Source organism: Schistocerca cancellata, chromosome 10 (assembly GCF_023864275.1).
Source record: "Schistocerca cancellata isolate TAMUIC-IGC-003103 chromosome 10, iqSchCanc2.1, whole genome shotgun sequence".
Lineage (NCBI taxonomy): Eukaryota > Metazoa > Arthropoda > Insecta > Orthoptera > Acrididae > Schistocerca > Schistocerca cancellata.
Genome location: NC_064635.1, coordinates 139,762,910 through 139,778,120, shown reverse-complemented (window position 1 = coordinate 139,778,120; position 15,211 = coordinate 139,762,910). Strand labels below are relative to the sequence as shown.

Below are 15,211 nucleotides of genomic sequence, written 5' to 3'. Positions count from 1 at the left end.
GCGTCATTTGCTATTGATACAAATATAGTAAACGTGAAATAATACGCATTACAAAACCACGATTTCCACATTACATAATTCTTGGTTAATCAAGTTACATCAACGAAGCCATACGTGTCTTATTACTGGAACAAATACACGTTCAAGGACAGAAAAAAAGTTCGAAATTGCCTTCCTTACACTATGTTATTCACGTACGGACTGCAATTTTTAGTATTTAAATCAGCTGTTGTGTGTGCACACGACAGACATAAATGACAAGAAGCAATCGCAAATGGTAGTCTGCTAATGTTTTCGGCTGTTTAAGACGCCGACAGGCCCCGCCCACTCTGGCTGTTGCAAAACAAGACGACCACCCATAGGCGGAATTGGGAAATCGGTTTACGAAATCTGGTTTTGGGAGCCCCATGTAATCAGGATGACAGCGTAAGTCTAAAGCGTCACCTCCCTTCTTTTTTATTACCTCCATCCCACGAACTGTCATAACTTTTCGGCTTAACCAATTTTGCCGAAAGACGTGTAACAGAGGTGGCAACACTGATTAGCGCTTTGGTCGGCAACTGTGAACAGTGTGATGACACAGACAGTGAGAGGGGGTACAAAACATCATTTCTGCGAAAATATGACGTATAGGATAGCACGAACTTCATTTTCTGGCATAGTGAAACCTTTTGCAAGGTGGCACAAAGTATTTCTAGATAGTTTGCAGTTGTATTGCGTCATAAGATAACAGACGGCAAGTGTACGCTGGTTGAATGTAGGTTAGTTGAAAATCCGAAACCAAATTAGTTTTAAGAATTATCAAAACTTTTTGGTAGTCAAGTTAGCGTTGTTATAGCTAACTAAGAATGACAAAGTTGCGAAGTGGAATGCAATGTTAATTTCAATATTGGACGATTCTGTTATTTAAAAATGTTTCGATGAAGATGAGGTATTATGCTTAAGGAACTTCGCCGCATTTCCCCAACTTGGGCATGTTAAACCCTAACCCAAGCACCTTGGGTGACAGGTGTCACTTTCCGACGAGTTGTTGGCTTTTGGGAACGTGCCTTTCAGAAGCTGAATGGTTACTACTTGTGTTTGTTGTGATTGCTGTAGCACGCTCGTGTTTACCGTCTACGGTTCGCAAGAAATAAATTCTCTCAGCAATAGAATGTTTGGGTAACAACTGCCAACATTTAAACAAAATGTGGTCCCCGACCTACTCACACTCAATATTAGAAACGATCCCTGACACTTCTGTGTGAATTAACTCACTTCATGGAGGACAGAGGTTTGCCAACAAATTTCAGTTAGCAGTGACATCTCTCTCTACTGCAAAGTTTAAGGCCAAATAAAGATAAAATTTACTGCTGGCCCATGCTGCTCACTAGATAAGTGTCTCAGTGTTGCACTTACCAGTGAAAATTTATATGTGATTCATTGTTGTATATTAATATCATTTAATAACATCGCTTATCATTAATTTTTGTTTCATTCGTGCCGCAGTTAAATAATCCAGAATGTGACAAAGATGCTAAGTTAAAATGTTTCTCCCTCCAAAGCAATTTACTTTGCAAACCTGTATTTTCATATCACAGTATGTTTTAAAATATAATACGTTACAAAGATTCTCATGAAATGACCTGACAAGTTCAGAAAAGCGATCGCCATGTAGTTTGCTGTGGGAAATATTATTATTATTAAATCTATAGTGCATATCAGAGTCACATAAATACTGAATAGATTCATCCTTGTGGATAAAGTTAATATAGTTATATGGTATCAGTACTGGATCAGGAAGCACACGAGATTACTACTGACAGATCACATGCCACCGACAGTACATATCTGAAGGTCCATAAAGCAGCTACTGACTGCTTTTATAAGGTTATGCAAATAAAGTTGGAGCATCATTGTTCATGGAAAATTAAATGATGACTTCATGTCAGATAGCTGTGATCAAGCATTAATACTAGCTCTGGATTATTTGCCATGTAAAATTCCCAACAGGAATGGAAGGAGTTAATGCAACAGCCATAGAAGGAGGGTGCATGAATATTTAATGTCCAGTCTACATTGGGGTCATTAGAACTGGAGCACATACTTGGAATGTTTCAGGGATGGGGAAGGAAACATCCCCACTTCGGGGAATCACAGAAAAACAGCCATGAGGGATATGTTTTTAGACTCATCACATCCACAGTTTATATGATTGTAATGGGAAAATGTACACAGTAAAATATGCGTAATAGTTAAATATAGATCACAAAATAAAAGTCTGATGGCCCAGAATCATGAACAGTGATGCAATCATAGTTATTTGAGAGAAGTTACATAAACGAGAATAAGAAATGGATAATTCATGTGGTTAAAGAATGTAGTTCAAGAAGAGACCTGTACGTGGTTGTGAAGAAAAGCTGTAGTCTGTAGTTGAAACTCCATTACCATCAGTATTCTAAACTCATCCGTACCATTGCTTTCTTTTTTTTTTCTTTTTTTTTTTTAAAAAAAAAAGAGAAAAGCGGAACACAGACATAAAGCTAAAAAAATTAAAACACTAAAAAATGTGACTGCAGCAGTGTTGAATAATATTAAGTAATAAACCATCAAAACTGGCACTCCTAATGAACTTCAGCATTCAAAAAATTGGTGTGACAGAAATCATGACTCTTTCAAATCATTTGCCACCAACTTCAGTTAGTATTCCACTGTGACAGCAAACAGAGCACCCACCAACCACCCCAAATACAGATGCATTGGATTTACTTGTGCAGACACTGTATGTATTGCAACAAATGTTAGTTTCAAAAATACACCCCCTAAAGTGATTATGAAGTTTGTCAGCAGAAAATAGTTTTAATTTGCTGACACTGACAATATTTGGAGCAGAGAATTGAAAGTCTGATTCTGACTTGGTAGAATTACCCATAAGCAGTCTTAGTTATCAGTCAGCAACTGCCTGCCGCTGTGGTCGAGCAGTTCTAGCCGTTTCAGTCTGCTACCACGCTGCTGCTATGGTTGCAGGCTGGAATCCTGCCTCAGGCATGGATGTGTGAGATGTCCTTACGTTATTTAGGTTTAAGTAGTTCTAAGTCTAGGGGACTGATGCTCTCGCATGTTAAGTCCCATAGTGCTTAGAGCCACTTGGACCATTTGAAGTCAGCAGCTTGAGGCTGCATTGGTACTTTGAACATCTCTAAAAGTCGTGGCTGCTGATAAATTTTGTCATTTTCAAGATTAAAAAACTGTTGTAGAAATGATAGTTATGTGGGAGTTTGTTTTAATGGATCTTTGACTGTAAAAGCGTCAATTCTCGTCTTCACAAGTAATAGTTTGAGCTTGGGGGGGGGGGGGGGGGGGTGAAGCTAATAGAACAGCTGTGACTTCCCGTCATTATAGATGATTAAGATAGCTTATTGCATCTCTGTATTGAACTTTCCACATATTATTGCAACATAATAAGGGAGCGTGTATAGGTATGATTACGAACAGTGTTGATATATTATTCCAGTTCTTAGAAACACCTTCAGTCTGTCTCATGTTTGTGGTACATTTACTGCTGAGTGGAAGTAAAACTTAGTTCAGTCAATACCCAGGAATCATAATCCAAAAATACAAGGCACATATAGACAGATTAGCATATTGCATGCAGTATTTGAGCCTCAGAGTACATTCTTCATGACCAGCTGACAGATTACCTTAAAACAACTGCGATAAATATCAAGCAGGCTTTGGAAATGAGTATAGTAAAACAACTACATTAATCAGTGTGACTGACAAAATCAAACGTACTTTTGGACAGGTGTAAAGCAATCATTTTAACAACTTGATTGCCACATGTGTTAAACATAACTCAGGGAAAATTTTCTGTGTGCCACATGAACCCATGAGCGAGTGCGTGGTGTACTTTGTATACATGTAAAGAGTAGATTTCGTTGTGTTACCATGGTAAACATGTATGGGCGAACTCAAGACTTTAATCTTAGTTTAATTAAACAGTGATAAAATAAACTTATGTAATATTACCTAAGACGCTGCTTTCATTGAGTCACTGATTACACGGACAAGTATTACCCCACAGTAATAACACATTTGAAGCATTAAACAGCACAGTTGCATCAGATCCCAGCCAATCACTTATTCAGTTACTAATTCTCTCATAGACAACTACTTCATTGTATTATTTTGCTGCTAGCTCACAATCTGGGTCTTTCCTTCATATGGAATGTAAATTTTTTTCCCACCTAGCTCACTGTTTATTTTATATTGCTGCTGCTTACTTGGACGTATGACAATACAATTTATCACTTTGTTAACTGAACAACCAATAATGAAGGAATAGGCTTGGGCTTGCCATTGCAAAACAACATTGGAATGGTGCAAAACACTTTTATTTGCGGTTGGCGCACTTTATATGTAGGCCCGCCCGCTCGAAGGTTAAGTAAATACGACTAACAGGTACATTTTCATTAAAGCTTCATGAAATAAAATTTCCCCAGGGCATCAGGAACCTCAGTATGCCATGACAGCCAGATTGTTGCTTGACCTCAGCAGAGCCTTTGATAATGTTGATTTCTGTGTATTATGAAAATGAAGCAGCTGAATTTATGAAAGAGAGAAGTACTGTGGTTTGACAAATATCAGTAAATCCTTAGTGGATCAGAGACGATGTCATGGGAACATATTTGCTGAGTTCTCTGGGGTTCTGTTAGTATCACAATACTTTCCTTACTGTACATCAATGATTTTGCATCTGTGCAACGTTATTGTAACTACTACTTCTATGTCGACAACATCTAGTAATATCTTTGTGCCAGTCATAACAACATTGTTGCTGGTGTATCAGTTATGATAGAAGACTTTTGTTCATTTTCACAATGGGCACAAACCTTTGGTCGTAAACTAAATGCTGAGAAGTTGCAGACAATCCTCATATGGCAACAAAAGTTTGTCACTGGACCTTTTTGTGAAGTGATTCCTCCAATAATCTTTGATATCCAGTTACCTTATCCAAAGTTCTTGGTGTAATTGTGCATGAACATCTACATTGGGAAGAGCAAAGTATCACAGTGTGTTTGTGATAGTTTGTAGGAAATATTTCTCTTGTCTATTTGCAATATGATGGGATTTCCTTTATGGAACAGATATATTTCTGGTAAGAGAGGACTTCCCTATACCTGCAGTTATTTACTTTCTATTTACTGGCCATTGCAGCCAATGTGGATACTTTCGAAAAATAATTTAAATATTACAGAACTTAGAGAATTTTACATCTGCATTGTTATGTGTATAAACTTTAGCCCCACTTTGTTCTAAAAATGCTCTTGAAAAATGAAAGCCCCCCAAAAAGGTCTTTTGTACATGTGTAGTCTGATGAGCTTTTGCGTGACAGCTTTTATTTTTATTAATTAGCTGAAATGATCAGCATTTGTGGGGACTTCAATGTAGATTCTCTGAAAGAGGGTAATAGGAAAAATGACCTTGAAGTATTACTCGGTTCTTTCAATTTGACACCCGTTATTGATTTTCCTACTCGGGTGGTAAAGGATAGCAGCTCACTGATAGATAACTTCTTTATAGACCAAGATAAGTTTAACCAGATAAATGCTCAGCCTGTTGAGAATGGTCTTTCTGATCATGGTGCACAGCTAGTTACAATATATGACATAGCTCCATTCAGCAATACTAAACAGTCCTCCAAAGTAATACGTTCAGTCAACGATTTAACAATTGCAAATTTCAGGGAAAGCCTACAACAGTTAGACTGGGATGAGGTGTACCGTGAACCTGATGCCAATTTAAAATATAATTTATTTCATGACATTTTTGTAAATGCATTTGAAAACTGCTTCCCCAAGAAAATAGTTAAATATACTCGTAAGAAACCTTGTAACAAACCATGGCTTACTAAGGGTATAAAAATATCTTGTAACCGGAAAAGGGAAATGTATCTGACAGCAAGAAAGAGTAGTGACCCAGAAACTATCAAACATTATAAAAACTACTGTGTTATATTAAGAAAAGTTATTAAAAAATCTAGAAGTATGTGTATCATCTCTGAAATCAGCAACTCTGATAATAAAATTAAAACAATTTGGAATATTATTAAAAGAGAAACAGGTCAACCAAGAGCACAGGAAGACAGTATTACCATCAAATTGAATGAAAACTTTACGAACAAAAAGTCAGAAGTTGAAAATATTTTTAATAATCATTTTCTAAATGTTGTGGATATAGTAGGGTCCAGGTGTTCATTAGAAGATGCTAGGCTGTTAATGGAAGAGGCCATACCTATGCAATTTGATACAATAGAAATCTCACCCACTTCTCCCTTTGAAATTAGGAAAATAATAAACTTGCTTAAAAGCAAAAACTCACATGGAATTGATGGCATTTCCAGCAAAATACTAAAAGCTTGTTCTCAACAGATAAGTAAGATTCTCAGCCACCTGTGTAATAGCTCTCTGGAACAGGGCATTTTCCCTGATAGACTGATATATGCTATTGTTATACCTTTGCATAAAAAGGGGAATAGATCTGATGTCAACAATTACCGTCCAATCTCTCTTCTAACAGCTTTATCCAAAATTTTTGAGAAAGTAATGTATTCAAGAGTAGCTTCACATATCTGTAACCATGAAGTACTAACAAAATGTCAGTTTGGTTTCCAGAAAGGTTTTTCAACAGAAAATGCCATAGATGCTTTCCCTAATCAAATTTTGAATGATCTGAATAACCGAACACCACCCATTGGGATTTTTTGTGATCTCTCAAAGGCTTTTGATTGAGTAAATCATGAAATTCTGCTAGACAAGCTCAAGTATTGTGGCATGAGTGGGACAGTGCACAAATGGTTTAATTCGTATCTAACTGGAAGAGTGCAGAAAGTTGAAATAAGTAGTTCTCATAATACGCAAAGATCAGCACATTCCTCAAACTGGGGAACTATCTAGAATGGGGTTCCACAAGGGTCAGTCTTGGGTCCTTTGTTGTTCTTAATATATATTAATGACTTGCCATTCTATATTCATGAAGAGGCAAAGTTAGTTCTCTTTGCTGATGATACAAGTATAGTATTCACACCTGACAAACAAAAATTAACTGATGAAATTGTCAATACTGTCTTTCAGAAAATTACTAAGTGGTTCCTTGTAAACGGACTCTCACTGGATTTTGATAAGACACAGTACATACAGTTCCGTACAGTGAATGGTATGACGCCATTAATAAATATAGACCTTAATCAGAAGCATATAGCTAAGGTAGAATATTCCAAATTTTTAGGTGTGTCCATTGATGAGAGATTAAATTGGAAGAAACACATTGATGATCTGCTGAAACGTTGGAGTTCAGCTACTTATGCAATAAGTATCATTGCAAATTTTGGTGATAAACATCTTAGTAAATTAGCTTACTACGCCTATTTTCACTCGTTGCTTTCATATGGCATCATATTTTGGGGTAATTCATCACTGAGGAATAAAGTATTTATTGCACAAAAGCGTGTAATCAGAATAATAACTGGAGTCCACCCAAGATCATCCTGCAGACATTTATTTAAGGATCTAGAGATACTCACAGTAGCTTCTCAGTATATATACTCTCGTATGAAATTTGTTATTAACAACCAAACCCAATTCGAAAGTAATAGCAGTATGCATAACTACAATACTAGGAGAAAGGATGATCTTCACTATTCAAGATTAAATCTAACTTTGGCACAGAAAGGGGTGAATTATACTGGCACTAAAGTCTTTGGTCACTTACCAAATAGTATCAAAAGTCTGACAGATAACCAACAAGTATTTAAGAAGAAATTAAAAGAATTTCTGAATGTCAACTCCTTCTACTCCATAGATGAATTTTTAGATATAAATATAAAAAAAATAAAAAATAAAAAAAAAAAAATAAAAAACAGAAAAAAATTAAAAAGTAGTTATATTAACTTAAGTATGTTGTTAAATTAACTTAATTATGTCATGTATTGGAAAATTTGACTCGTTCCACATCATTACGAAATATTGTATTCATGATCCATGGAACTAGTATTAATCTAATCTAATCTAAGCATCTAAAATCTTTCACATGTACAACAATGTGTTCCCCATCTCTGCTTGTAACTTACAACAACATGATTGATTACTATTTTATGTTATCGGTACACACAAAGAATGGTTATTCCTTTTTTTTCCATCGTTTGGTAGTTCAGTACTTGAAATTTCAAAATGTCTCATCACTAGCTGTGGTAATGTCATGTCTGGGTTTGAACTGTGAAGCCTTTCTGAGATATGTGCATGATCCTCTCCTTTTTAAAGAAGTCCAATAATAAGAGCTTATCCTTTCATATCAGGATGATGTTACTTGATGTTGGATTTCTGGATCTCTGTGCTTGTGTTTGTGATGCAAATTACTGTATATTTTAAGGACTTAAGTTTAGTCTAAAATTGCTGTATTTTATCATTTATTGTCTGAATATTCTGAAGAAAGATTGTTTGAGCTGTATGAATTCCAATATTGTGTAACCTTGTGTCCCCTGTCTGATTCTGATTTTTAACAAACAAGCTTTGTGCTGTGATGGAGTCTATCTTTTGTGAGCTGACTGTAGAAGTTTTTATGTCAATTGTCAAATTTTTCAAGCAGAGGCACCTTTTGCCTGTTTTTTTAAGTACCCATTCCTCCAAACAGTGACATGCGTGACCTGAGTTCCACCTACTGTGCTCTCCTAATTTGCTCACCCGTCCTCCCCTTGCAGTCCTGTGAGCTGCAGCCCTGACGTTGTGAAGAGCCAACTGTCAGTAGTCCCAATTGGTACCAGTACAACATGCCCCGAGTCACCCGGCACAAGTGCCATCCTCCCATCCTCAACCCTGCATCCAGCACTATTAAGGCATGGCCACTTGTGGCACTGGAACAATTCAGCAAAGTGCACATTGGTGTTTTTGTCTCACTGCTGTCTGTCAAGCATTCCCTATTGTTTCTTGTTCTTGTTCTGTCATTGATTTCCTTCAGTGCTGCCATTTCTGCTAGATGTCATTATTGGCATCTTACAAGAATGTAATCAGGAAACATCAACACAGTGTTAACACAACTGAAATTTCTGGAATTCCATATATATTGATTATTATTATTACTGTTGTTATGTACTGCTCATGCTACACATATTGTACTGCTAACACATGTTGTAATGGCGTGGATGACTGGTCAGATAGTAGTGAGGGCATGAAGGCCCCAAAGTTGCTTGGTGTGATAAATATGTAAGTAAATAAATGCGTAAATGAAATAAGGGCAAGAGTGCTGGCGTATTTTGCTTATTTTTTCCACTTATCTTATTGGATGGTGCGCCTGAAATAAATATAGTGTTTATTCAGGAGATGCTAACGGTAAGATTATAGTGTGGAGTAGATAACCTCACATCTTGCAGAAGTCTGTTGATGGATGTTTGAATTGTTGCACTTGCTTCCCCATGCATTCACTCTTTAATGGTTGTTTCTGACATTGAATACAGAAATGTGATGTACACAATCAGAATACAAGACAAAAATAATTTTCATGTGGACGCTGCTTTCTGGAATAGGATTCGTGAGAAGCCTCGTGCACTGGTAGTAAGACAACCATCAAGCACACATCTAACATAAAGGAATAAATTGGGAATAGCAACCAATTCAAAATAAAATTAAAAGCATACCTCATTAATCACACTTTTTATAATCTAGGCTAGAAATGTTCCATTAGCTACAGGCAAACAGCAGTGATTGTAAAGGTGCATGACAAGAAACATGACTGATTATTTACAGATTCAGATAACTATATTTTTCAGAATTCCTGGTATAATAAGATAGTTGATAAGCTCTCAGTAGGAGATAAAAGGGAGCCATTATGTATAAGTAAGGAGGCAGCAGCCGCTTTCAAAGTAGAGCTTTCTTGCTAATTTACTTAATCGAGTTTAGCTGGCATCAGCATCAGTAGCAGTAAGCAGCATAGTGATACTTTGCTGTTAATACAGTACACAAATTAATTTTGTACACTTTCTTTGTCTTTTGTTAATACATACCCTGGCTCATCCCACATCTGTAATGTTCTCCTTTTTGATGAGATCTGCAGAACAGAATGAATGAACTGAATGCTTGGGGTCATAGCCTCACAGCAAATATTAGTCAACCTTATATACTTGGTAAATAAATCAACTTTGGAGATAAATTATGCTTTCACCGTTAAGTCCTCACTGTATGGCAGGAAGGAAAATGGTGTCTCCTATCAGTGTAATCTGTACCACTGAATATTTATTTTGAATGGATTAAATACCACCTCATTTTCAATTGTGTTGCACAGAGTTTGTGTTTACTTTTGCCGGCCGGGGTGGCTGAGCGGTTCTAGGCGCTACAGTCTGGAGCCGTGCGACCACTACAGTTGCAGGTTCGAATCCTGCCTCGGGCATGGATGTGTGTGATGCCCTTAGGTTAGTCAGGTTTAAGTAGTTCTAAGTTCTAGGGGACTGATGGCCTTAGAAGTTAAGTCCCACAGTGCTCAGAGCCATTTGAACCGTTTTTTTGTTTACTTTTCTAAAATATGAAGTTATTCAACATGTTTGTGAAATCTATTTTGGTTGTTACAGGTCATGGCCACAAGGTCTCCTACTATACCTTTGAAAACATCAAAGGATGCCGATACAGTGTTTAACAGCAGTGTATCTCCTACATCTACTGCAGATGGGGATAACGTATCAGGTGTGCCACTGGTTTCGGACCTCGAACTGAATGACAGAAGACATTCAGAAGGAGACAGTCGTTCAAGAGCGGCCAGTAGTGCTTCGAAACTGGATTGCAGAGGCACCACAGTAGATGACCTGCCAGATGAACTGATGCTGGAGATTTTCTCATACGTGAGCTTCAGTGAAAACATTAAAGTTTTACAGAAGGTGTGCACTCGCTGGAGGATTCTGGCCCAGGACGCTCATTTGTGGCTTCATGAGAAGTACGTTGTCAGGTAAGAAGCTACGATTTGGTGTCACTTGCAGACAGTGATGAATTCAGAATGAGCCTTGTGAAGCTGAGTCTGTGCTGCAACATTGAGGTCTATTGTGGTGGCATTTCTGTATCAAATCACCTCACTGTTCAGACCACATCAGATTGGCGTTAAAATTTGAGCTTTCAAATACTAGCACTGTCTTCTTCGTCAGGAGAAGACTCTCTGCTGGGAGTAATATCCGCTTCCTTTATTGCATTTGTGCTCAACTCATCATTGGCCATGTGATGTCACCCATAGAACAGGAGTCGTGTGCACAAATGCAGGAAATCACTAATGTGGTGGTACGCCTACTACTCCTTCGACAGGCCCAGGAAGAAAAAATGTCGCAGAGAAGTGTCTTAGCCACAGGATAGAGGGAATGTTCCCATTTCCACAAGTAATGCAAGAGAGCTATTGTGAAATCTGGAAATTAGATGGTGATGTACTGGCGAGAATAAAGCTTTGAGGGCAAGACTGGGACAAGGATTTTAGAAGCTATCAGGCAGACAATTTTAATCTGGCAGGAAGTTTAAAAAATGAAGTTTATCATGTTTTTACCAACTGAATCGATATTCATTCTCTCCTTACATATTTATATTGAATTAATATAGGTTCTTGGAGCTTCAGTGATCATGTGCGTGATGTACTACTTCACTGCTATAAGTTGTGCAGGGTATGTCAACACTGAGATTAATATATCTGAAATAAATTGTAGGTTCTTTGCGTTCCTTCTGTTCTTGGACATTTGAGCTGTTTGATGTAGAAGAAAGAAGACATCTGAAAAAGACTAATTTCTTATAACATGGTCATTTTGGATAACTCTATCTGAAAAAGTTCAGATCACTCTTTTTGTATAAATTTCTGTTTATTTTCTCTTCACATGCCAGTAAATAAATTTTTAGCCGTCTAAAATGAGTATACTTCTTTGGAAATAGTCCTCTCAGTTCTTTTCCTTGAGTAGTTTCATGTTGAATCAGAGTTTATTAAGTTCCAATACAGAGAATTGCTATCGACAGCTTTGATACAATTCAGTGACAGATCTGTATCTTTCAGCTGAGAGGCGTGTATTGGCTTTCCCCCATTGCACACAACAAAGTTTGTTTACAATGAATATCTTTCTTATTTAATTTTGCAATAAAGAACTTAAGATATCATCAGAAAACAGTGGACATTTTCCTGCCGTCACTTCCTGTCGACTGAAAGATCTCTTTGTCTGACACTGCAAATATCAAGTTCAATGAAAATAATGATACTTCATCATCACTGCTCCCATAGAGATTGTACCTAGGAACTGTCAGGGAAGGGCAAGTGTCCTCAGTCCTTGCTGCCCTCCAGGAAGAAACACGTTACTGTGAGAGTACAACATGTGGCATTTGTAGTTTGTCAGCAGACACGAGTGTCTCAGAATAAGAGATATTGAAGATAGCCAATGAAAACTATATGCAAAAATTTGCCTTTATGTCCACAAAGCAGCAGGTTCCATAAGTTCCACCCAGAACCTTCTCTTTATGATATTCACAAACTGAACTTGGATTGTGCCCCACCTCACAGACAGGTGTATCAGTCTGAAGAAAGCCTGAAAAAGTAATGTACGCTGTCTAGTAGTAGTAACTGTACCCAGATGAATTTGGTGTAAAACCTCGAAACTATTTTGCTGTAAACCGCTGTCCTCCTTGCGATTGCAAATTCCACATGACTCTGTGTTCTAAAAGTTTCCAGTAATGTTATGGCTTCAGTTCACAGTGTTTTTTACTGTTTTTCCAGGCAGAGTCAAAAATGCAAAAAGATATGTGAATACAGAATATACTTGCATGTATCTGAAAGTTATCCACCTGACAGCAATATAATATGTAAAAACTGCACTGTCAGTTATGTGCATTGGAGGTATCAGGTATGTGTTACAAAGTGGTAGAATATATATGTTTGGTGATTAATAAACATAGTTTCAGTAGTTTCAAGTAATTGTGCTTTGTTTCCTCCACCACACCTACCTTCGTGAAACTAACGAGGACACAGCAGAATGCAGAAAACCACAATGTCTCAATTATTTACTGAGAATGGGTAGCAGGTATAAACTGCTACAGAACATTCTTCGAGGAATGACTCCTGGTAGCTGAACATCATCTTGTTTCAGAAACTTGTAGACATTGGTTTCACATACAACTGGGAAACTTTTTTGAGCAAGTAAAAGTGATTTAGTGATCACCATCTTATTGAAGGTGTTTTTTTCTTTCTTTTTTTATTTTACTCGCATAGAGCTTAAGACAGTTAAGTTGCATCACCACATCCTCTCCTCACTACCCTCCATGAGTGAGGTCTCCAGGGCCAATTCCCATTTTTTATCCAGAACTTCTTGTCTTGCTGTAATTTCCAGGTTCAAGTTGGTGCTTCCCACAGTATTCACCATATACAAGAGAATGGTGTCTGACAGGGCTCTGTATTGAGTGTTCTCATTTTTATAGCGGCTGTCAATGGTCTAGCTGCAACTATGGAATCTACAGTATCACCTTCCCTGTACGCTGATGACTTTCGCATCTACTGTTGCTCCTCAACTGTGAGTAGTGCAGAACACTGACAGCAGGGCGCCATATGCAAAGTGCAGTTGTGGGCTCTCACCCACAGCTTTGGGTATTCCATCACGAGGACATGTCACCATTTTACTGTCCGTCCCCAACTAGACCTCTACATCCACGATCAGTTCCTGAATGTGGCAGAGTCTTATCAGTTTTTGGGATCGCTCTTTGAACCTCGTTTGACGTGGCTTCCCCATCTTCGCCAGCTTAAGCGACGTGCTGGTCACACCTCAATACTTTTCACTGCCTCAGCAGTGCCATCTGGGGTGCGGAATGCTTTATAATTTTGCAGCTCTACAAATCTCTGATCCTGTTGTGTCTCAGTTGTGGGATTGTGGTGTATGGATCAGCACCGTCTTTAGCATTGCGGATGCTGTACCCGATACACCATTATGGGGTCTGACTTGTGACAGGTGCCTTTCGGACTGGCCTTACAAACAGTCAACTCACAGGGTCTGGCGTCCTTCCCCTACAGGTCGGGCACTGATAACTGCTGCTCAACTGAGCAATACACAATCACTGGTCCCCTGAGCATCTGCACTAGTGTTTCCTTTTTTCTGGTAGGGAGACCTATCTCCCACAACAGAGGCCACAGTGTGAAGGCATGATAACAGTTTGCATACAGGGTATCTACTCTGAACTGCACCTTCCCCCACTGTCACCTGTTGTCAGCACCCCCATGGTGTGTACCCACTCCTCAGATGTGCCTCGGCTACTCCTTCAGACTGAAAGACTCAATAGACCATACGATTTTCCTCTGCCTGTTTCTGGGTGTCCTAAACTCATTTACGGACTAGGATGTGGTATACACTGGCATCTGTATGGTCAACAGACAAACCATTTTGCCTTGCCACATCCAAGATGGAGTGAACTACCCTCTCTGCCAAATGGATGCTGTGTATTCACTGCAGAATTGGTGGCCATTGCTTGAGCCCTAAGGCACCTTTGTTCATGCACTGGAAAGTCATTCTTTTTGTTATCCTTGACACTCATTGGTTGTGACTATCCAGGATCTCCTTTATGACCTTCACAATGTAGGACGTCAGGTCGTTTTTGTATGGACAATTTGTCATGGTGGGATCCCAGGGAAAGTGGTTGACTCTATGCCGACAATTCTTGGAGGCTTGGAATGCAGATTGGTGTGCCCTGCTTTCACCAGATAAACTGCCAACAATAAAGGAGGCCATAAGCATGTGGCAGCCTCTCTTTGTGCTTATCACAGGGAATCTACTGTACTCTGTTGGCTTCGCATTGGCAACACTTGGCTGACCGATGGTCACACCCTACATAGTGAGGATCCACCCCACTCGATGTGCTTGTCTCACATCTTACTGGACTGCCATAATTTGGCCACCTTATAGCATAACCTTAAACTTGCTGACAGGTTCAAACCCGCGCCCGACCATCACAATGTAGGTTTTCCGTGATTTAAGGAAATCACTTCAAAAAAATGCCAGGGTGGTTCCTGTGAAAGGGCACGGCCGACTCCCTTCCCGATCCTTCCCTAATCTGATGGAATCGATGACCCCACTGTTTGGTCCTCTCCCCCGAACTGGCCAACTGACCGACCTTCCTGAAAGGCTCTCTCTGGTGCTAGTGAATGATGCCAGAGTTGCTGAATTGGTTTCAAGTTTTACTGGTGTAAATGGTTT

At 38.6% G+C, this 15,211-nt stretch overlaps 1 protein-coding gene across 1 annotated transcript in view; it reads left to right on the top strand.

The window, feature by feature from the left end:
- Nucleotides 1-563: 563 nt before the first annotated feature.
- LOC126106390 (F-box/LRR-repeat protein 7-like) overlaps nucleotides 564-15,211 on the top strand; it is an 88,971-nt gene continuing 74,323 nt past the window's right edge. The window contains exons 1-2 of the mRNA XM_049912660.1: nucleotides 564-761; nucleotides 10,595-10,965. Of these exons, the coding sequence (XP_049768617.1) occupies nucleotides 10,598-10,965 (368 nt within the window). The 5' untranslated portion in view covers nucleotides 564-761; nucleotides 10,595-10,597. The remainder of the gene's footprint in view (nucleotides 762-10,594; nucleotides 10,966-15,211) is intronic.